The sequence below is a fragment of the Varanus komodoensis genome, unplaced genomic scaffold (genome assembly GCF_004798865.1).
Source record: "Varanus komodoensis strain SLA01 unplaced genomic scaffold, ASM479886v1 scaffold77, whole genome shotgun sequence".
NCBI classification, from domain to species: domain Eukaryota; kingdom Metazoa; phylum Chordata; class Lepidosauria; order Squamata; family Varanidae; genus Varanus; species Varanus komodoensis.
The window spans coordinates 2,393,536-2,417,104 of record NW_025336442.1 but is presented as its reverse complement, the minus strand read 5'-3'; the positions used below and the strand labels follow the sequence as shown (position 1 = coordinate 2,417,104).

General features: G+C 56.8%; 1 protein-coding gene across 1 annotated transcript in view; it reads right to left on the bottom strand.

Annotated features, from left to right (window-relative positions):
• Positions 1-9,037: 9,037 nt before the first annotated feature.
• Positions 9,038-23,569, bottom strand: part of GPR107 (G protein-coupled receptor 107) — a 35,863-nt gene continuing 21,331 nt past the window's right edge. The window contains exons 15-18 of the mRNA XM_044453068.1: positions 19,902-19,951; positions 18,058-18,141; positions 16,897-17,024; positions 9,038-13,747 (exon numbers count right to left, since the gene is read on the bottom strand). Coding sequence (XP_044309003.1) covers positions 13,651-13,747; positions 16,897-17,024; positions 18,058-18,141; positions 19,902-19,951 — 359 coding nt within the window. The 3' untranslated portion in view covers positions 9,038-13,650. The remainder of the gene's footprint in view (positions 13,748-16,896; positions 17,025-18,057; positions 18,142-19,901; positions 19,952-23,569) is intronic.

Sequence of the window (23,569 nt, the reverse complement as noted above, 5' to 3'; positions counted from 1 at the left end):
CGCGGCGCGGCGCGGCGCCGCGCGCGCTCGGGGAAGGGGGCGCGGGGGGCCTGCCGGGGGCCCCCGGCCGATGCGCCAACCCCCGCGCCCTCCGGCGGGGGGAGTTCCCGCCGCTGCCTGCCCTGCCCGGGCGCAGGCCGAAAGCCTGCTCCTAGGGTCGCTCGGAGCGTGGCCGCCAGCACCCCCCCCAAAAAGATGGCATGCTCTCCCCACAGAGGCCTGCTGGGCGCCAAATCGCTAACCTTTCCGCCCGGGCGAGGGCCTCCTTCCTTGCGAAGGCGTTTGCCCGTTGCTTCCACTGTCGGAATCTGGCTTTAAATCCTAGTGCAATTTTATGATGCCTTCTTAACCGTGCCGATGGAAGCCCTCCAAGAGGACCTGCCCACGGGGCTCCCTGCACTCTTCCCCGTCCGAGGCTGCGGCCTGCACCTCGCGTTGGCCTCCCCTCTCCTGCCTTCCCCTTTCCCGCACATGAGGGTCTCCTCCAGGGAGTCTGGCCTTCTCAGGACATGGCCAAAGCAGGGCAGCTTCACTTCCTCATCTTCGCGTTCAGGGAAAGGTCCGGTTGATTGGATCTGGGGTCCGCTGGTCTGCCGGTCCAGGGTATCCACAAAGCTCCACTCCAGAACCATGTCCGAAACACATCCTTGCGAAGGTTCAGTGTTAATTACACTGTATGTGCTATTCGGCCGTGAGAACTCGAACTACTGGGCAGTGTAGAAATTAGTCAGTCCTGAGGAATGGCAACTTTAAGCAAGATACCATGTGATCCAACCACTATGAGAAATCTTCAGGGCTGGTCTTCATGGCACAATTCTATAGGAATGTACGGACCCAGCTTTGGACATAGAACTCTGCCCCTGCAAATCTTAGCCTTCACTCTGCAAACAAGTCTCTAGTCCTCATGACTGCAGGTGGTGCTTGAAAACACATAGACAACACCCTCTGAAATCCGGGAAGTCAGAGGAGTAGCTGAACACGAGTTCCAGCTGGTGGGGGGCACTAGCTTTGCCCCTCCCCTTGCTTATGCCAAAGCACTCAGCTGGCATAATATATTCAGCTTGCAGAATTCAGGGTGTATTTCAATGCAGACTGTTCATCTCGGCACATAACATCACAGTTGTACTACAGCTTTCCAGGTCCCACGGTGTAAGTGGTACCCGTCAGACTAAATTCCCTTGTATTTCAGGGGCTGCCATCAATTAATGGGGGTAGGGGGGTGGGGGTGGGAGCCAGAAGCTCGTCAGCTCTGTCTGTGATGAGCCAGGTCAGCACAAAGCCCCCCTCAAAATGAAACCCGCCAACAGGTCTGGCAAGTGACCGCTCGCTTGGTCTCCGTGGCAGTAAAGGAAACAGACTGAAGGAGCCATCAGAGCAGCAAAGGCGGCCTCTGCCGGCACCAGCTTCCCCTCTGCAGCCATGCACGATCTCGATCTCGGAGAGGTGGAGTGGGCCGCCACAACACAAGGGGAAGGGCCAGCAGATCCGCTCAGAACGCACAGACAGTTAGTCCCACAGGGAGACAGATGGGGAAGGAGGCACAGCTGGAGCAGGATTCTTACAGAGACACAACGGGCACCTCGCAAGCATGGCGGAATTCCCCGTGCGGGTCCATCAATGGGGCCAGCAACTTGTAGCCTTTGGGCTTTTGATAGCCATATCCCCCTGAATATGTCCAACTCTCTTTAAAGGCCAAGCGAAGGAGGGGGGCACACAAGAATTATGGGAGGGCTTGCTGTGTGTGGGTTTAGGACAGACCGAAGGGGGCTCCCCGACTTTCACAAGGCCTGCCATGTGAGCCCCAGACGGTTCCTGGAAGTAATGCAGAGAGAGGACTCCCTTGCATCTGATCTGGCAGGAGTGCAGCCACGCACGGCCAAGCATTTCATTTCCAGATACCCAACTCCAATTAGGGGGCACTCAGGCGTGAGCAAAGATGCGTCCTGCATTTCCATGAGCTCGTCCCTGATTTGATGCCGGACGCATGGAAAAGGGGAGGGCAGGGGGAGAGGAGGTGGCCTCTTTATGGGCTACTTAGTTCATTCCCAAGCCCAGAGCAAGAAACCCCTCCAAACTCGAGGCCAGTGGTCCGTGGGCGCATTTGGAATTGTCAGCAGGTTGTGAGCACCCTCACGAAATGGGTGGTGCAGGGGGCCTGGTCATTCATGCAGTGAATGCCATCGTGGGCATGCACCAGTCACAGAACTCCCACAGGAGTCACACGGGTGGGACTGAAAGATTAAGTCACTCACCAAGGAACCTGAGTCTAAGGTGGGTTCTGTGCTCTGGTACAGAACCCCACTCTTTGGAAGCCAAATGAAGGCGGAGCGGGAGGGTCGCCATTCTCTGGGCAGACTTTCAGCTCCCAGCCTGAGATGTGAAGAAATTAAATACACATTAGCAGCCTGGTGGAGCAGTTTTGCTGGGTCTCCCGGACTGCCCTGGAAGCCCCACCACAATTGACAGGCTCTGGATTGAAGAACTCCTGCAGATCTTCCACCCTAATCTGCCCTTCTGTACTTTAAAATGTAACTCACGAAAATAAGCAAGCGGAAAGTGAACCCAGGCAAGGTGGAGCTGTTGCTAGTTGGCAGAAAGCCCCGTCTGGGGGCTGGGTTCAGCACCTCCTGGGTGGGGCTCCCTCCCGCTGCGCAGGCTGGTCGCCTGGGAGCGCCCCGTGCCCTGGCCTGGACGGGGAAGGCGGCTTCTGTGCCGAGGGCCCCCAGGCAAGTCGGCCTGGGCTTGAAGAGCCCACCATGCTCTGGCCCCCGGGCTCCACGTGGGAGCAGCCCTGGCTTGGTCCAATCCGGAACCAGGGCATACGCCTTGGCTCCCTCAGGGCCGGGCTCCCGCAGCGTGTGCCGTGCAGCCGGACCCCCAGGAGCGCCCCTTCCCCCTCTTCCTTTTCGCAGGAAAGGTCAAATGTGGCGGCGGGGCTGGCCGCTGGCACACGGTCCAGTTCGGTGCTCACGTCTCCCAGGCTCGGAAGCCTCGTCCACCTCCTTCGGCGACGGCACAGGAGGGCACAGGCGGAAGAAGGGGAAGGCGCGACCATGAGCGATGGCTCTGATTGCGCGGAGGAAGCTCCGCGTCTTTCCTCGGGAGAGGAGGCCGCGCGATTAATCGTATTCCCTTCAGCAGCCCTTTGAAAAATACATTATCTTCTATCTGCTTGTCAACACTGCTCTGGCCAAGGCAGGGTTTTAATAGGCAAGGGGAGCCTCTTTGATGAACCGCTGCAGATGCCCCCGCCCCCCCCCCCGGCCATGCTGGCGCCCCCTGTCTCTCCCAAACTGTGTGTTGCGTATCGAGGCTGAGCTGCGGGAGCTGGGATCTCACCAAGCTGCTGCTAGAGGGCCGCCCACTTTTGGCATCCCTGGGCACTCTCACAAAATGGTCGCAGTGGTTGATCTCCCTCTGTAAGTACCTCAAAGACTGTCTCAGAAAGGACGATCAAGATCTCACTGACATCAGAGTGTCGGACACAGAATAAACAGCCCAGGTTCAGGCTAGATATCTGGAAAAGCTTCCTCGCTATCAGAGCAATGGATCCAGCTGCCTGGAGATGTGGGGGGGGGGGGCTCTCCCACACTGGGGACATTCAAGGTGACACTGGGCAGCCCTCTGAATGGGATGGTGTGACTTGGTGTCCTGCAACCCAAGGGCCTTCATGGCCCCTTCCAACTCTGATTCTACGGCTTGCCGAAGATCTGAGTTCAAAGGTGGCAACTCTGAATTCCAAAACACAAAAAAACATAGTTTTGAACCCAGAAAAAGGTGGCGCTGGAGGGTGGGCCTTTAACCTGCTGTATAGCAGCCTCCCAGCTGAAATCTGCAGTCAGTAAAAGTCAGGATGAGCAGAGAGTCTGGTGGTTATAAAGTGAGGAATCCATGGAAATGCAGACACCACACAGGAAATTCCAGTCCAATGAATCATTTCTGAGTCAGCCTGAGCAGGCAAAAGTTATCCATGCCCTGGTTGCATCATGGTTAGACTACTACAGTCCCTCCCATGAAGGGCTACCCTTGAAGACTATCTGGGAGGTTCAGCAGGTGCAAAACATGACCCCCAGGCTCTGGCCCAACGAGTGGAACCAGCCTAATGCCACCACATCTGCTGGACGTTCGCACCCTCACACGCACACGCAAAACGCAGGCTTGAGGGCACTTCCGCACTGCCATTGCTCTGTCTCAAGCATGGGGTGTCACAGGGAACCCAAACATTCCCATCTTCCATTTGTAAAGCTTCTTACTCCTTCTTTCATCTTTTTTTCTAGAAAGAAAAAACCCATTAAGAGTGGAAAAGCAAGAGCTGCAAAGAGCTCTTCAAAGCATGCAGGACTGTGAGAGAGATGGGAAAAATCTATGATGCTCAAATTTGCCGAGGTTCCCCAAGCCGCTCCTTGGCCACCCCCCTCCTTTTCCTCCTGCATTTTGGTGAACATTTGGCCCTACACAGTGAAGCGTGAAAATGAGAATATGTACATGCTGAGTGCTCCTTTTAACGTGCTTGTTTTCCGGCAAATGCCTTCTCGAACACCATCCCAGGCTTGCGAAGGGGTGGCTTTTTGCTGAAAACTGAGCTCTGGAGCTATGGCCTTGCATGTGAACACTGGGCCAGTTCGAGTGGAAAATGTCTCAGAACAAAATTTACCTAAAAGGGTGGAAGCAGCTGAGAAAACAGAAGAGACAGAAGCAGGTTTGGCTTCTTTGTCATTTACCCCCCTCCATATTTAGTAAGCACAGAATCATTTAGGTTCGTTAGCCCCACGCGAGCAGATCGCACACTGCCGGCTTCTTGGGTGCAAAAGCAGGAACTTCGTTTGGGCTGGTTTTTTGGAAAGAATTTGCTATGCAAGAGCTCATCCGTGACCTCCCCGCAACCCTCACATCAGCGGCTGAGACGGAGAGAACAAGATGCTAGCGGGATTCGATTCTATTTTAAAACCTACCCTGCCTCCAAGATCATGTGGCCAGAGAGTGAAAGTCACCGGAAAACGGGCTGTTTTTCTCTCCTGCACTGCTGGATTTATTTCAGCCCAGTCATTAGGAGGTAAAGTGACAGGGAGGCCGGAGTGGAAAAAAACACACCATCATCCACCATCCTGCAATTCCCGAAGTGCCACTTCTGTGCTAGCCAGGCTGGCACTACTCTTGCGCAAGAGAACAGCATCTGCAGACAGGCAGGGACCCCAGGGCTCCTCCAGGGTTCTGCTGTGGGGCCAGCCCAGCCAGGCCGTGGGCAAGGCCCAGAATCCGGCAGGCGCCTCTTTCAAAGGGCTTGCCGGGGGTCTCCTCCGTTTCTGCTGCATCCTGAGTCTTTGCCAGCCTCTTGCCCTGGCAGGCCCCATAAAAGAGGAGTTTTCCTGGGGCCAGAGGGGTCAGGGAAGGGACCGGGGCCCAGGCTTGCGTGGCCCCAGAGGGAGCTGCTGGATCCGGTGCCAGGGGCCTGTGAATCCACCCCAGCTCTTACGCCAAGCCTTGAGGGAGCTCTCCCTGGCACCGGGCTTAGTGTGGGAAGCAGTTCAGCACCAGGGAGAGCTCCTCCAAACTTCACACTGGAACCCGGAACAGATACAAAGCCTCGAAGCCGCCCCAGGCATCCTTGTGCTGCCTTGGAGGGGGTGCTGTGGGGCAGGGGAGGTGCTCTGCTCTGGCCTGGCTGCAGAGGACACCTGCCAGCGTGCCTGGGACTTGCGCCTCCTCTGCCCCATTGCGACCCGCTTGTCCTCCGGCAGCTTGCCCTGGCCAGCACGCAGCAGAGACACCCAAGCACAAGGGTGCCGCTCCCCAGTCCTCCCAGGCGAGGGATGGCTGAGCATTTTGTTCCAGAATTTACCCGTTTTCAAGTTCGCCGGACTTGCAATAAAGAAGAACGTAAGATTTTAAAAACTGGAAGTGAGAGAAAATGAAGCTGTCAGATTGGATGTTAGCTGCTCTTGCTAGAAGGCCAAGTTGGTATGAAAATGGCCATCATTTCATGCTTGTCTCCGAGTGCCCTCCTGGTAGCCGAAGGCAACCAAGAATTGTGCGTGGCTGAGCGAGTGAGCGGGCCGGCAGGTGGGAGCACTCCGCCCTTCCTCTGCCTAGAGATGCAGCTTGCCAACCCTCCTCGCAAAGCGACTCCACGCCTCAAGCTTGCAAACATCTTTGCAAGGCTGCCTTACACAACAGCCCTGCAAGGTAGTAGGGTGCTAGTTTAAGTGCCCTGCCAGTGGAGGTGGAGGATGGAGGCAGATTCAATGGTATCTTGCCAAAGGCCACTGGGACGTTGTTTGTGACTGATGTGAAATTTGACCCGGGATCATCTTGACTCACCTGCATCTATGAACCCTAACAAAATAATATGATGAATAGTGCGCCATGCTGGTGTATTAACTGCTTCTGAATGAAGGCTTGATTCTCAAATTTCTGAGCATCTCCTTTTACCACAACACTCCCCCCCTTCTGCATGATAGTTGTAACCTAATCAGGAGCTGTGCTGAGTGTCCCTGGCCCCGAACCAAGCAAAAACAGCATGCTCCAAAGCCACGGGAGGACATCTGAGCCCCTCAAAGGCTTGCGCTGGGCTTCCGCAGCCCCCGACCATTCATTACACAGCTGTTTACAGACTGTATCCAAATATCTTCTGCTCACCATCTTGGAAGCAGCTGGAGAGGGAAGGCTTATGCAAAAGCTGTCACCTCTGGGCTGCAGCGGGGCGGGGAGAGAGAGGCTGAAAACCAGAAAGCCCTTGTAGCAGGGAGTTCAAAAGGAGCAAGGAAGCATGTCATAAGCAGCCTTGCAGAACTGCAAAGCACAGCGCTATGCTCCGGAGATACGCAGCCCGGAACTCAGGGTTCAAAGCTCAGGTTCCTCTCTGCAACCTTGGACAAATTCCAGTCACTTCCATCTCCCCACTTTGCTCTTCCAGGAAATAACTGATCTGTGACTGGCCGTGGCCACTATGGAAGCCATGTTGAGAATGGGCCATTTGTGCCCTGGGGGCAGCCATTTTGTGAGAGCACCCGCAGAATTCCAAAAGGAGGCGGGGCCCTGCCTCGGTCCCTGCGGTCTTCCCTGCCTTGCCCACCAAGAGCACAGAACTGGAGGCTTTGGGCCCGGTCCGTCAACCCCACTGGACCGCAAGCGCTGCAATGGAGGTCACAGAACAGTTCTGCAACATGAGGTCAGGCATCTCCCTGCGCGGCTTTGGACGGGCAGTGCCTGTGGAGCTGGCGTGAGGACGCCGACTGCCCGGGGAGCTCGCTGGAAGCAGCTTCTGCAGCTGCGCAAATCTGCAACTTGTCTTGTGGCAAAATCTGTCCTGCTATCGCCAAGCATGAGGAGACGACCCCCTCCCTGCCTGGAAACCTCCCTCGCCATCTTCCTGGCTGGTGAAAGTGCGGAGGCATCAGCCACGCATCGCAGAGGTTTGCTTGGGACGCTCCCCTTGCTTGTTTCGACAGAGAAGTCCTGCAACTCTGGGAGAGCCCCAGGCAGCTGGGCTGGGCACGGCTGGCCTTCTTCTGCCTAAACCTGCTCAGGATTGCAGCCGAGCTTTTCCTGGATTCCCAAGACTGGGGCAAAGCATTTTTTTGTTGGGAGACAGGCAAAAAGCCAAACCCTCGCACCCTCGACACGCATGTAGCATCCTGTAACCAAGCTTGCAGAACCCCCGGGTGCAGAAGCCCTCGGAAGGAGATGGAAGGCCGGGCTGGGCAGTGGGCGGCGAATGCGAGGGAGGCTTCTCTGGGCAGCTGCTGAGAAGCGTCCTTTGAGCCGGGACCAGCCCCTCCCAAAGCTTCCGGAGAGGCGGGAAGGAGCATGCCCGTTGCAATGAGGGCGAGTGCAGGGAGGGTGTCGGAGGCATCTCTGGTACATGGCCAAGACCTCCACCGGTGCAGAAGCTCCTCAGGGCGGAGGCAGAGCGCGTCAGGCCCGGGGTGAAATTCGGCCAGCCCAAGGGCCTCATCCTGCCCACACTCCAGATCAGACTGCACCGGCTAGCCCCATTACTGGGTGCTTCCCAGCCTTCGCCGTGGCTCCCAAAAGGCTGAAAAGCCTCTGCTGTCCCCCCCTCCCTGGGAGAAAGACCTTTGAGCCGAAATATGCGGCACGCAGGGCCTGAGAATGGCCTGGAAATGGAACATGGCCCTTGGGCCAGAAGAGGTTGTGCACTGTGCCCTCTTCTCTTTGCTGGGAGCTTCTGAAAAAGGGAGCTGTGAAAACGCGGCCAGGACAGGTGGTCAGTCCAGCGCAGTGCGCTCTGCCAGCTGCACATGTGAACCAGGAGCCCCATGGGATGGGGAGGACACAAGGGGGACTGCACATGAGAGAGGACCCCTGTGAGGTCGGCCAGGGCCCGGCCCGGCCCATCCCATCCAAGGCGGTCTACCCCGGGGCAGAGCTGCACTCTGGGGAGGCTTGGTGGAGGGGCTGCCCCATGAGCTCCTGCCAGGACCTCTGCCTTTGCGGCGGCAGCTCCACCCGTTGGCGTGAGTGGGGAAAACGGCAGCCCACCGAATGGCCAGGCAGCTAGGCAGGAAGGGGGCACGGCCAGCAGCGGGAGCGATCTTGGGGTGGCCCATGAGGGTTGGAGCCCTGGATCACGGGTGGCCCCCTCCCACCACCTGCAGAAACAAAGACCCCGTGGCCCCGCGGGTGCCTGGGGCATCGAGCAGGCTTCTGGCCCACCTGTGCGTGCCTCGTCTCCTGCTGGCCCCCGCTTTAATCTCGCCCAGGAGCCAAACACTCTCCTCTTTCCACCCCTACCTTCCTTTTTATAATTAGCCCTGCCTTGGGAGGCAGGTTCCAGAAGAGACACAAGGGAAGTTCAGAGCGTGTGCGGCAACCGCGAGGCCTCGCACTGCCTGGCCCGAGATCTGGCTCTGTGCTGCACCTGGCACTGCCCTGGCCAGAGGGACGCCTCGGGCTGGCCAGACCGCCTCCGGGCCCGCACTCTGGGCTGCAGCCTAGGCAGGACGAGCGCCCGTGCTCCTCTTCCAACGCTCAGCACAGCTCAAGAGGACCCAATTCAGACAGCAGGAGTGCCAGATTCCTAGTCACCTGGTCTTTTATTTTGTTCCACAGCAGGAAAACCACATTACATAGAGAAAAGCCCCGACTGGAATGCCCCTGCCCTGTTTACATAAATACTGTCCTTTTTATCTTTTTCAAAAAGGGAAATTAAAAAAAAAAACCAAATGCTTGCACACACCTTACAACACAGATTCTTTTTGCATCCCAAATGCTGAACAAGGAACAGAAATGTTTGAAGGTCGGGGCAGGGGAAACACACACACACACACACACACACACACACACACACACACACACCCTTTCTTAAAAAAAGAAAGGTCAAACATCTTAGGTTTACGGTGATGCCTGGATTTTTACCTAGAAGCCTTTTTTGGGGGCATATTGATTTTTTAAATGTTCGAGAAAAAACAACACACTTTTCTCCCAGATCAACCAAGTCGTTTTTGCTAGCTACTCAACTGGTCCTCCAGCTACAAACCTCTGCAGATGTAAAGATGAGGACTGCCCTGGCCCCACGCGGACACTGCGCACCCCCCTGTTGCACGGAGAAATGGCGAGCGCGGACTGCTCGCGGGAAAGGAGCGGTGCCCCCAGAGCAGTCAAGCAGGGTCGAGCTGCTGCGGCACGGTGGATTCCACAGGGCTTGGGATGGCGCGTCGAGGGCAAAATTTGAAAGGGATGCTTCTCAAGCAGGGAAGTCCCTCCTCTTGAGGAGCCAAAGGGGGTGTCGTTCCAAGGAAAAGTCCTGTAGCACTCCATTCACTTCTCCAAACGAGTCCACTGTGGGCGCAAAGAGGGCTGGGCTTCCATCTTCCGGAGGACAAAGCTTTCCTGTGCACCTGCCTCCTTCCCGATCCTCCAAGGCACCCTGCCTTATTGCTTCCAAAGTGGCAGGACTGAGGCACACGCCACTCTGAAAAAGCCCCAGGGCCAGACCACACAGTGCTTTGTGAGCCGCATGCTGGAGTTCCTGCTTCTGCTAGCTGCAGGCCGGATGGTTTTTGCCGTTAAAATCCCAGTCAAAACCGGACTGCCAAAATGAAGGGTGCACCCAGGGTGGGGAATGCCTGGAAGTCCAGGGACCAGTCCTGCCCTCCCCCATTCCACCAATTCCACCGGGCGTCCCCCCAAGCGAGGCTGAAGTCCTGGAATGTGATTGCCATCTGCCCCACACGTTACAGGCTGCTCCAACACTCGCACTGCCCTCATTTCCAACCCTATCCCCGAAATTTACCCTTTCTGGCCCCATGGAGGGCCCAAAGGGCCAAATTTAGTGACCAAGCAAATCTGAGTTGGCCAGAGGGATGCTCCCTAGCCAGTACAAGGCAGATGTTGCTTCTTTTTAAAAATCTGAACGGAACCAGTGGGGGCCACAAGAGGGAGCTATGGGGGCCACAAGCAACACAGAAGATCTCACCATCTGCACTGGAGAGCTTGTGTGGGGCCTGCTACTTTTCTCCCACTCCAAGAAAGATGACAAGGCACAGGAGAAGTCACCGTGCCCAGTTATGAGTGGGACGCAAATGCGAGCCCCTTCGGAAGTTGCCGTGAGTCAGAAGGAAACGCAAGCCATGATGCTTGGACTACAGGAATTCCCCCAAACTACCCATAAGACACCCACGGACTCGCGAGGATCTGGTATGGTCTGATGAAAACTGGGAGATTCTGACTGGCTGTGAATTTCGGGGGGACTGCTCCGACGGAGAGCGTCACATTTCTGCTTGCAGCAGGCAGAACAAACGAAAGCACTGTGAGAAAGGAAAGATGGGGCGTGAGGGGGCAACGGCAACCCCGGCTTCTCTGCCCTGGGAGGCGCCTTCCGCAGGGCATGTGCTGCCTGGTTTCACGCCACCTCCTCACTGGGGGAAGCAGTGTGGAGAAGGCTCGCTCACACAGGTACACTAAAAATGCTGCAGTGCACCAAATTTTTTGGCAGACACGCTCCTGGAATGTGCCACAAGGCCGGGGAAACCGAAGAGGCGCGAAATCAAGCATGCACAACTTTCAGAGAGGGAGAGGGAAATAAACAGAGGGACGCCTTCCCCGAAGGTCCACTGCAGGGGTCAGCAAAACAGATCCACGGCCAGTCCGTGCCTCGCACAGCCCTTGGCCACAAACACCCGCACGCCTCCAACAAGCGGCTTCGTGCAACTTCAGGTGGCAGGACCAGAGCACCCGGGAGTCCCTTCGGGCATCGTGGGAGCGGTTTTAAGAACCTCGCACGTTCTCTGGATGAAACGCTGCAGCGGGCCGGGCCAGAAGCTGCCTCAGGTTAGGGCACTGCTGACACGCCACTCGAACACCTGGAGGGCCCCGTACTGAGGAGGGCTGCTCTGCCAGCACTCGGGGGGCACTGCCTTGGGACTGGAACGGGACCTCCCTCCAACCAGCCAGCCAGCCAGCATCCCGGAGCGTGGAGCTCTACCCATACATGCATTCATGCGGCGCCTTAGGATACCGTCCAGAGAAAGTGCACTGGAGGCCACAGAATGTGCCTGACGTAGCTGAAATCCCAGGATCGCAGGAGCCCGAGACCCACTCAGTGGGGGGGGGGGGCTCCTGCAGGAGACTGCAAGCAGCAGTGGCCCGGAGTGAGGCCTGGGAGACAAAAAGGTCCCGGGGGAGATGGGCCCTGCCCTGCGCGTTCCTTCTACCCCACTGTAATGTCTTCCCATCAACCAACAGCACAGAGAGCCACGGAGTGCTGCCTTACAAGGAGCTGCAGGAGCAGTCGCCCCGGGGGCTCTCAAACCCCCCCCCCTTCCAGTGGGAACCGCAGGATCTCCCACCACTCTCCTCCGCCCTTCAGGGGTCACATGCCTGCCAAATCCACCCACCCATCCAGGTAAGCCATGAGCAGGCCCCACACAGGCCTCCGTGGACGTCTTTGCAGTCCGCCAACACTGCCAAATTTGCCACCAAAATTTGGCGCCGGGGGGGGGCAGAAAAACGAGGGCCGATTTTCCCTTGCCTTGCCTTGCCGGGAAGCAAGGGCCAGCAGGGCAGGGCAAAAAGGGGTGCAGTGCCCTGCAGTTTCACGGCAGAAATCGCCCATCCCGGCCCTAAATGCATCTATACAGCAAGCCTTTCTCCTCCTGGGAAGCAACAGGCCAAGACTGCTACTGTCTGTAGACGGGGAAATCTAAGAGAAACAAGTCCACGACCAAACCATGCCACACGCCCCCCACCGCACCAGCGTGTCCCTGGGGGCCGATACGCCACTCTCGCTCGCTCGCTCGCTCATCTCTCTTCCCCAGAAGCTCCCCTGAAAAGCTTCCCTCACAGCCCTTCCCACAGCTTTACTCTGAACGGGTCACACACGCAGCCGGCTCGGCGGTCCCAGGGCCGGAGCAGAAGGCCTCTCCGGGCCGGGCCGGGCCGTCCAACATGTCATCCCAAGCAGCCATCTCTTGAGTTGGATGCTGGGGGAGGGGGGAAACAAGGCATTTAATCCCCACGTTGCGAATACAAAAGTTGCGATGCTTTTCACAAGTGCAGCCGGTTGAATGGCTGGTTTGTGGAGCAAGGACGGAGCTTGTCCAGGCAACTTCTTGAAAGAGGTGCAGGGAGAGCGAGCGAGCGAGCACTTGGGGGACCTGCTGATTTCATATATGGAGCCCAACAGCAGGGGCCCCGATCCAAAAGCAAACCACTGTTCCGGAGAACACAGCAGGATTTCCAACACTGGGGCAAAACCTCTCTCCCGCAGACCTAATCGGCACCCTCTGTGGGTCCCCACATGCCCCAAGCCCTGGGAACAGAAGCGCTTTACTTCTCGCTGGCTCAGAAATCCTGGCCCCAGGCAATGGGTTTGATTTAATGGGGGTATTTCTCTTCTCTTTTAGCAGGGGCTTAGCCAAGCCGGGGGGGGGGGGAGAGAGGGGGGCTCAGAGCTGCACGGAAGAGAAATTCAACAGTGATCCCCACTTCGTTATATAAACATCCAGAACCCTTCAGGTAAATGCATAGAGTTAACGGGACCATGTTTTGGGCCCATGCGAGTGAGGATGGCGGGGCAAGAGCAAGGGAAGAGCTACATTTGGTCCCCGAAGAGCATCTCGCTCTCTGGCCTCCATCGGAAGGACAGAGCCAAGAGGAGGTGCGCAGGTCAACAGAAAACATACAAGCAGACCACCAGGAGTTACCCCCACCCAACAGCTCCCCAGACCTTTCGCGTGCAGCATGGCACCACGGGCTTTGCATGTAAGGAGTGTGTGTGTGTGTGTACAATTTTACATACACAACTCTGGTTGGTTTTTCCGCATGTGGAAACAGCCTCTCCAGGAGTGAGTCAAGTTCCCAGAAGGGGGGGGAGAGAATTAAACACACAGGGGGGGCGGCCACCTTATGCAGAAAAGTTTCCTCGGAGGCGCCGGAAGAGCCCGAGCTCCTTAAGACCACGGAACCTGTTTTGACCTTTCTTACTTTTGCGTCTTTGCAGTACTTTGTCTCTGCTTTCGCCCCCTCCCATCCCCAGAACTCTGCAGTTTCTCTATCCAGAAGCTCAGCTCGCTCCCTTTCCGTTTGGGAAGTAAAAGGTCAATAAATTAGAGTTTCTCTGAAAAGTGCTGCTTTGTCTTAAGGGGTTGGGTGGAGGGGGGAAGAGCAGAGGGAAAAGGAATCAGTCCATCATGCGGTGTTCTCTCTCTCGCTTCGGGACTCCACTGAGCCGTTCACCACTTTCTTCACCTTCTTCACACCCTCCATGACGCCGGACGTGGTCATCCTGGAGGGAAGGGCAGGGTGGACACAGATCAGGAGGGAGGCCTGCGGCATCCAAGCTGACCTAGCAGGGGGCGCAAGCAACGCGAGGGCCCAGAAGTCCACCCTGGCTCGTTGGCTGGGCCCACATGAGCCTTCCCAGAAAACGGTTCAGGGGGCTTCCTGCCCTTTCCCACCCTGCATCCCAGTGGACACAGACAACAAGGGATACTGCAGCTGGGACGCACTCTGGGCCCAGATGAACCGACGGGAAACTCGGGGCCAGATACAGACTCTCAGCTCGGCCTGCCTTGCAGGGTTGTTGTGTGGGTGAGCCAGCTCCAGGCCAGCTGCTTTGTGTTTCCTCCCCGAAGCAGGAAAGGCAGGATAGGAACCCAGCGGCAAAGTAACAGCGAGCCCTCCACCCCACCCTCCCCGCTGTGCGCTGTGTGCGTGTGCCAAGGGGGAGATCTCAAAGCACGCGGGAAAGGGAGCTTCAACTCTTCTCTCCCCAGGCTCAGAGCCACGAAAAGCAACCCCTGTGGGGAGAAGCATCTTTTGGCACCAACGGACACCTGGAGAAAGTGCTCTGAGGGCCCAGGAAGAGGGATTCGGGGCTGGGGACGAGGTGCTTGCCCCCCATTTGAGCGCGCACAACTGTTAGTTTGGATTTCTGGCATGGCTGATCCGCCCGCTGCGCTCACCACAGGCCCCCTGCGCAGATACAGAGAAGGCAAGAGCAGGGGCGGCCTGTCTTACCTGCTGCCACTGTTAGCCCCACCTGCTGCCAGGATGCAACCCCCCCCCCCCCCCCCCCCCCAAAAATAGCTTTCCCCTCCCCCTAAAGGATTAACTGGGCCACTCCCACTATTCCCCTCGCCCCCCCCCCCATCTGCAGAAAGCAGGTCGGGGGGACACGCCTGCTTTTCCTACGCGGTAGAGATGCAGCAAGCAGCAGAGGAGTGGAGGAGAAATGCCGGCTCGGTGTGGGGCTTGCCAAAGGCCGACAGAGCTTGCTCATTATGGGATGCTTTGCTGGCAATTAAGGAATGATGAGATGGCAATTTGCGGCAGAGTGCAGAAACACAAGGAGGGGGAGCCTTCTATGCGGAGGAGGAAGAGGTGAGCCTGAGGCCAGCATCTCCGCACGAGAGAAAGCGGATATCCCAAGGCCTGCTTGGCCTCTGGGGAAAGTTTAAGAAAAGTCACTGCTTGCCAGGAGGGGACAGAAGGAACAGGAACAACTCTGGCACCTGGCTGTTTTCAGACAGTGGCAAAACTCTTCAAATCAATCACGTTCCTCCATGTTATTGCTCTGTCTTACTGGTACTGACATTCTTTTTAAAGTTGCATTTTAAATGTGATCTCAATACTAATAATTCAAATGTGATTCTAATATTTATATGTCAAATGCTTGACAATTTCATCATGCCTGGTGGTAGGGAACCCTGGCACTAGGAGGCCCACTGCTGACCTGAGGATCAGAAGCAGGCCAAGTTTGGTTTTCTCCATGGACTTCTCTCTGTAAGACTGGCTGGAGTTTGCACATTTAAAAAAAACTTAAGGTTTGCAAATGACACAACGTTATTCAGTTTGTGCAAATCATGTTCTTGATGCAAACCAGAAGCCAGAAGCAATATAGTTCTAGAGTAATCTGAGCTAGAATTGCTCGTTTCTCAGCAATGGCCACTTTCCATTGGCTCAGATCACACGAGGACCACGCTCTGCAGAGATTTTCTCCGTGGGTTAAAAAAAAATGCATGAACGGCACCCCCATCTGGGCAATGGAAGTCTGTGACCCAGATCAACCTGCGCAACACCCAGCCAGTGTGGGACCAGCAAATCCGCACCTGGAGGTGAGGATGAACCACAGACATCCATCGGGGTTTTGCTCTCCCATCAGATTCCTCTGTTTGCAGCAGGCCGGCCTCCCAGTTAAAAGGCAGTTCTGGAACTTTGAGGAAGCAAAGGGCAGGCGGGCCCCCTAGGAGCTTTCCGCATGGCACTGGAGCCCACGGGCCCAACCTGAGGACCCCCCCAACCCCCCCAGCTCAGCGCTGGGAGCCATCCCAGGTCCTGGCCAGGCCTGTGCTGCGGCTCCACCACTGCTCCGAGGGTTCCTTCTCAGCTGCTCGGCGCTTTTGCCGCTGGTTCCAAACGGAAGCGTGCGCCACGGATACTGGAAGCTGATTAACCCCGCTGAGACAAGCCATGTGCTTTTTTAAGTTAAAAGGCAGAGCTTTCCCAGGGGTGTGCTCTGTGCTGGACACCAGAGTCTAATGCGGCCGACAACACCCTGTACAAGCGATGGGGCCGGGCTGGGCCAAGCGCTCTGGCGGGGACAGACGCTACGCAGCCAGGGACTTTCAGACCCTGGGCTTGAAGGGACAACCAGTACTGCGCCCTCCAGCTGTACTGGACTTCAGGTTCCTGCCCTGGCTGGGGCACGCCAGAGCTGCGGAAGGGGCAGGGCAGGGCAGGGCAGAGCAGAGCGGCGGGTGAAGTTCAGCAGCCGTACAAAAGAGCGTCCCACCGCATTGCGAAACGCCCCTTGGGGAGATGCGAGGGAACATGCTCAGGGGAAGCCAGCGATGGCGGTGCGCACCAGCAGCCCCTTGGCCCTCCTTCGCATCAGCCTGTGGCCGAGCCTCCAGCCGACAGTCCGCCACTCGTGCAGTGCGCAGGCGTCTCGCTCCCACTCCCAGAAAGCTAGCAAAGCTGCCGCCGCCTCTCCAATTGTTACAGGAAGAGAAATAAAATCCAGGTCAGCACCAAGAGGCATGATCAAAGCCTTTCTACCATTCGCTCATTAGACACTGCACTCATTTGCTTCCTGTGCCCCTATTTCCTTGCTGCCATGCAGGAAAGGAGGCCGCTCCCCGTGGCACGCGCGAGCCTTGCTGCCCCTCTGCCCCGCCCTCCGCCTGCTTGCCCTAGTTTCTCTTGCTGCTCACTGAGCAGCTGAACGGCAGCGGGTTCAAGAAGTGGAAGGAACCGGCTACCCTGGCGTGCTATTTTTTTCAGTTAAACATGAGCCCCTTGCCCACCGCATGGGGCACGTGCCCCCAGGTCCATCTAACCTGCCCTGCCATGCATGTTCGGTCAGAAGCCCTTGCTGGCTCTGGACGCCCCCCCTGCTGCCCTGAAGGCCCCGAGGCAAAAAGGGTCCCTTACACAGCCTCCATGTCCACGCTGTCGTCGTCGTCGTCTTGCGAGAGCTGCAGGTAGGGGTTGTCCGAGGCCGGCCGGAACTTGTACCCAGTTAGGACGAAGAAGACGAAGGTGGCCATCTCATCCAGCAACTGCAACAGAAAAGGAGGACCTGAGAAACGGCTGCGGCGGCGGCGGAGGGACCGCCACGCTCTTTGCCACCAGGGTAGCCCCGGCACCCTCCCTTCGGCTAGCCCGGCCGGCAGGAAGGCGAGTGTGCCAGAGAGCCACAGGCGGGAGGGGCCAGTGCACTGTCGGGACTGCCCCCTGCCCAGTGCAGTGCCCCCAGTCAAACCGTCCCTCGCAGGGCTGTCCAGCTGCATCCTGAAGGCCTCCAGTGTGGGGGAGCCCCCCCCCCCCCCCCCGGCCCCCGCTTTTTTTCCCATACTGCCCAAACAGCCTGGAAGCTCTTCCTGATATCCAGCCAGAAAACGGCTTCCTGCAACTTTATTTATTTATGCATTTCGAGGCTGCCTGCAACTGCCGAGCCCATTATTCCACGCCCTGCACTCTGGGATGGTCAAGAAAAGATCCTTCCCTTCCGATCCTACCCTGTCTCCCCTCCTCTTCTTGAACCCAGCCATGCCCAGTTCTCCCCATTGCTTTGTACAAGCTGATGGACCCGTATAGATCTGTATCACACCCTCTAATACATATTTCACAATACTCTCTCATTACTGAGTGCTACAAAATACAAGACCAAACTGTAACATTTTAATGCTACATTTCTACCAGTTTGCACTATACCCCCTTATTTATGGCAGGCATCGGGGCTGTTTTGCTGGTGTGTGTGCACTTTTTTCCCAATTTACAGCCAAAAAATAAAAAGGCAAGTCACAGCAATCCCTGCCTCCTGAAGGGCATCTCCTGCACATTCTGAGATCAATAAAGCAATTACTTTTCAGTCTGTGGGTATATAATCCAGCAGCCCAGCTGAAGAAAACAGCGCCGGTTCAACAGGGACCTCTTTCAATGGCAAGAAACAAGCATGCGGCAAGCCAGGCGGCAGGGAGAGCTCAGAATCGCTGCGCCCACGAAAGCCAGTCCGGGGGGGAGGCAGGCAGCTCAAAGGATTTCTGCCTCTACATTCAGCCGCGGCCTGAAAAGGGGGGGGGCAGGGGGTACCTGGTAGAGCCACTTCCACTGGAACGGGACGGCGATCTTGATGAGGATGGCAATGATCCGAGTGAAGTAGATGTAGCACACGATCTAAGGCAGAGGAGGGGGACACGTGTCAGCGACCACGAGCACGGCGGTTCTCCTCCGGGAGCCGGCCGAGCCCACAAGCAAGATCACGCCCTCCACCGAGCGCCCCCGTCCGCCGAGGAGCTCGAGACTCATCTTCACCTGAGATTCCGAGCCAGCATTTACTGCCAAGCTCCGAGCGCTGGATCCTGTCCGGGAGGGAGAGGGGGAGCGGCAGCCCCTCACCCGGCTAGCCGAAAGGGAGGCTCCCTGCGTGGGCTTGGCGGCTTTCACCCCCCCTTCCGGCAGGAACCGCGAAGGGCCCGGTGGGCACCCAGGGGGCTTCCCAGCCGGCAGAGGCCAAGGTGGGACCCTGCACGGCAGGCAAAGGGTGGCTGTGCTCTCAAAGAGGTGCCCATGGAGAGGTGGGACCTGCAGGTTTGGGGAGGGGGTGGGAAGAAGCCCCCCGTTCCTCTGACTCCTGCTGAGAGTGCAAGGCATGCAAAGGGAGAACGGAAGGAACGCGGGGGCTTTCCCCGGGGGGGGGCAGGCTTCTGCAAGCCTTTGCCAAGCCCCCTCCCTGCCCACTCGTGCCCGGTGACAGGAGCAGCTAACTCAGCAAGGGCTCGCAGGACCGTGCGCCTGGCTGCCAGCCTTCCCGGGCCCCCTGGGCCCCTGCAAGCACCAGCCGGGCCCTTCCTGCACAGAGGGAGCGTGGTGCGCCTCGCCTCTGTCTGGAGGAACGCAAACGTGGGTGGCACTGCATCCTGCGGGAAGAGGAGGGCCTTTGGGACCGTCTCCCCTTTCCTGGAGAAAGGGGCACCGGAAGGGGCACAAACCCTCCCCAACCATCTCCAAGGCTGCAAGGACGAGCAGACAGTAGAGGGGGAAAGGGGGAAAGGGGGACCTGGGAGGCAGGTCTTGTGGACGGATCGAGACAAGTCACGACGGGCAGGACTCTCTGCCCTGGTAGCAGCGGAACCAAGAAGATGGGCATGGCCAGGTGTGTGTTTTGAAGGCTTTCTGGAACTTCTTACAGCACCGGGGTTAGAAAATATAGGCGATGAGGAGGAAGGCCGGCACAGAATGCTACCCACAGTCAACAGTCAAAAAGGGAAGTGAAACCCTTTGCGTATCCTGGGTGAAGCCGAAGAAGAGGAAAGAGTAAACCCACTGTAAGGAAGAAACTTCCTCAGTGCTGGAGTGCATTGGGGCTGTTCATACTGATTGTTTCACATAGACAGGACTGTTGTCTGTTCACACATTTGTATCTTACTGAGTTTTATCCTATGCAGAGTTTATTTTCAATGGCTTTTACGTCTTGCAAATCACCCAGAACATTTGGCTGGCTCCTGGGTGGAATGGCAAAGTAAGTGAAAGGCAGTGTTTGGATGGGACCGCCGTGCGGCTGGACAGCAACTGAAAGGCAATGCCTGCGCTCGAGTAGAATGCGCTTAGAACCACAGTGGGTTCCCACGCAGGAGATAACGGAAAGGGCCACGCTGCATAACTGTGTCTAAAGGAGTGGGATGCCTTGCTTTTTAAAGGCTAGAATTCCTTGCAGAGGATGTGTGCGCAGAACTGGAGCCTCCCAGATTTCACCGGTCCCCTGCTGCTTAGAATGCTGTGTGGGAGATTTCTAGCTGGAGGTGCCGCCGGTTCTCCTCCAGGCTGCGACCTTCCAGCTACGGGCGTGCAGGAGCAGGCCGGGGCGGCTGAAGAATGCCAAAGCCTATCACCACCATTCGAGGCCCGGCTTGCAGCCGCTTGTGCAAGCTTCTTACCATGACATAGTAGTGTCTGAAGAGCTTCAGTTTTGCCAAGTTGATGGCAGCTGCAGGAAAAGGAAACAGAACAGAAAGTTACAGCTGGAAACAGACTTGTGCAAATGATGAGGGAGGGACTCATCTTTCCAGAGGCTTGCTGCACCCAGCGCGCAGAGCCATGGCTCCTGCAGGCCCAACTCCAGCCTCCCAATCTGATCCACGGAGCTGGGCGCTCTGTCCGGCGGCTGGGCAGTGCTCTCTTGCAGGAACCTCCACCGTTATCGCCGACCTCGGGTCAGAGGTAACAGCAGCAGTGCCCCTGCGCCTTCCGCTCAATTCCATTCTACACATTGACTCATTTGCTTACGACGCTCACAAGCCGTCTATAAGCCAAAGCTTTACACTGAATGAGGGGCTGAATGCGCAGCCGCACTGCTTGGGATACAGCAAGATGGCGTGCCTGTGAGAACGCCCTTCCCGTGGTTTGCCGGCACATAAGAGGAAAGAGGTTTGGTACCAGCCCACACCTGACACGGTGTCTACGCAGAAGCAGCTTTCTGCTCCGGAGAGCCTTAAAACCCCCCACAGCTTCCTCCCCAGGACTGCACCCCCTCATTCTCACCTGGCAATCCTTTAAGAACAAAGCACTTTGCAAGGTGGGTCAGCATCGTGCCTCCCGGGATTACGGATGGAGGCCGAACGACACCAGACTGGGGAGGCCGCCTCCGGGCCTCAAAGGCAAGGGGACTTGGACTCGCCTCTCCGACTCTGCCACAGGGCAGGCCGGAGCTCGGAGGGCAAAGGCGTCCCTCGCAACCGAGAGGGCGGGCCATTCCCACAGCCCCGACACAAGAAAACATTTTTTCTTATCTCCCCGTAATTCCGCCCCCCTTGCCTGCCAGATCCGGTTCAGGCGGCAGGCCTGAGGGCAGTTTACCATTGCTATCCAGAATGCTCCAGGTGGCTTTCTGGGCAAGAACATTTCAAATAAGCAAAAATAAATACACACATACATGAGCCAGGATTCCCTTCTGCTACAGAGGTTGCGGGAGGGGTGGAACAGGCCTGGTCTGTGCTCAGGAAGCCCCACCTCCAATTTAGAGGACAAGCTCAGTAACAGGGGGCACCAAACAGGCAAGGGGTCCAGCGCACGCACCGCTTCGGTGCTCCTGCAGGGATGCGGCTCGGTTCCCCCCAGGCAGGACACCTCTCAGAGGGACGACGATAGCAGAGCAAAGAGGATCTGCCTTTCCCTCCTCGTGATCAAAGCACCTTTGGAGCAGAGGCCGGCACGGGGCAGGCAGCTGGGGAGGAACTCGGAGCGTGCTCATGACTCAAAGGCACCAGCCCAATAGCCATTATGATGTCAATTATTTTATTTTGGGAAAGTAGCAGGTCATGATTCACGGGCTGTGCTGAAGATGGGTGTGTGGACAGAAGAGCGGAAGGCCTGCTTGGCCTTTCACATTGCTTTAAAGAAGAATTCGAGGTGCCTGCCTGCAAGAGCAGTTCTTTCTGTAGGGCATGGGCCCACTGAAAGGCCGGGTAGCAGAATCCATCTTGGAGAGACTCCAAGGTTGGGCCTCTGCTACAACTTAATTAGTGGCAACAGGAGGTAGAAGCAAACATTTGCCAGCAATTTTGGACCTGCTGCTTTTGCTTTCAAGCCCGGCCGGCAATGGGAGGTGTGCCCTGCAGACGCCAAAGAGGAATGGACTCCTTGGGTGTTCCCTGCTTGAGGGAGGGGCTGCTTTTGAGGGGCCACGTGATACCGGAGGGCAAGGGATGAAGGAGCCGCGCACATTTCAGCTTCAACCTCCCTGCGGAGAGGCGCTTCCACCCGCAACCATGCAGCTGCCCAAGAGCACCTCTGCCACTGACTCCAGCCCTCACTTTCGAACTGAGGCCCAACAGAAATCATCAACATTGTGCAAAAGGAAAAAAGCGGCTTCCTGGGCTGGGAGAAGAGCTACACTCACCCCTGGAATAGAAAGACTCAGGCGGCGGAGGGAGCTCTAGGAAGGGAGGAGCCCAATGGCACGGGTGGGTGTGGGCACCCGCCACTTTCAGGAAGCACCCACAAGCGATGCCCGAGTACGGGGCACCACACAGAAAGGCAGGCTAGACTGCGCCCTACAGGGATCACCCGCAGCCTGGCCTGCTCACCTCGGGCTAGCGGGGCTCTCTTCCAGGGGACCAGGAGCCAGCGCTGTTTCCCAGTTAGCTCTTGCCCTGCCTCAGACTCTTCCAGCACATCAGTGCATTCCAACTCCCTCCATGAGCTGCTTCGCCAGTGTTTTTTCAATACAGTGAAAGGCACGCGCATCTCTTGAAATAAGTATAAAATAAACCACCCAGAGCTGTGGGCCCAGGGGGGCCCTGATGCCGCTTCTGCCCAGCACACCAGGTGCACCCACCCAGTTTCATGCCAAGCGGGAGCTGCCCCCTTTGCCCTTGTGAGCTTGGACCCGGCATCCTCCGTGTCTCCGCTGGCTTTTCTGGCAGGCGCCAGCAATGCTGGCAGCAGTGTTGAGCGAGGGGGGCGCACAGTTTGAGAAAGGAAGGAGGTTCTCCCCCCACACCCCCTGCCAGCCTTTCAGAAGGGCCTTGTGTGCTACCTTCAGAACACTGAAAAGGAAGGCTAGAAGCTGCACAGCAGAGCAAAGGACGGGGAGGTGAGGGCAAGTGGAGCAGACGGGTGGAGAGCTCAACCTCCTCAGAAGATGCACGCTCACCCAGGCAGAGCAGCTGATTCCCACGGGAAGCCTGGAAACAGGTTAGCTGCGCATCAGAATCTGCCTCAGCATCAGAATATGGTAGAGGATTACTTGGGTCAGCGTCTTTTCCAGTGGCACTACGGACTTCGGGAGCTTCAGGCAGCTCCTCTTGTGCTAGCTTTCCTGCTGCAGGGTGAAGCTGCTGAATTTGAGGGCTTTCCGATCTGCCAATGAAGCCCTTCTGCCGCTGGCTTGATCTACTATGGCTGCTTCCAGTTATCCCAGCTTTACCTCTATTTGCTCCACCATTTTTGGCTTACTTGCCAAGCTCATTACAAGCTGCTGTAGATGCACTTGGACGAACGAGAGGACGTGAATATTTTAAGGACATGAAACGGCACTCCAGGCCACTGGGCCACAGGGACGCTCCAAGCAGCCTTCAAACAGCCAGAAGCCAATTCTTCCTCCTTCCCTGCCCAACCCCAAGTATCCATTCGGCCAGAGCACATTCCATGCCAAGCTACAGAAACATTTGCAAAATCAAAGTAAAAAAACTGTATGTGCTTATCTAGCTCAAAGGGCACTTCCAGTGGCTCACAGCATAGCAAATCTAATGGGCTAGAGCCAGATTTAGGTCTGGATCTAGAGAAGGTTTTAGGTCCTACTCCTGAGTGCAATGAATGTGGATCATTAAATTCCACTGATTTCAATGGGTCTGCTCTGAATACAGCTGACATGCTTATTCTTAATTGGGTAATACTACGAATGAATTTGTGGTAATCATTTTTAGCACTCAGGTATTTATTAATAAGCATACATGCTGATCAGTATATATTAATTATTGATAGTGACAGAAAGCCGCAACCCGGAGGGGGTTGCACAGTAGCAAAGAACACCCCCAGCTTGCAAAATCGCCCCTCTGATGTCGCCAGGTGGAAAGCTCTCCGGTACCCAAGCTGGACTGACCCC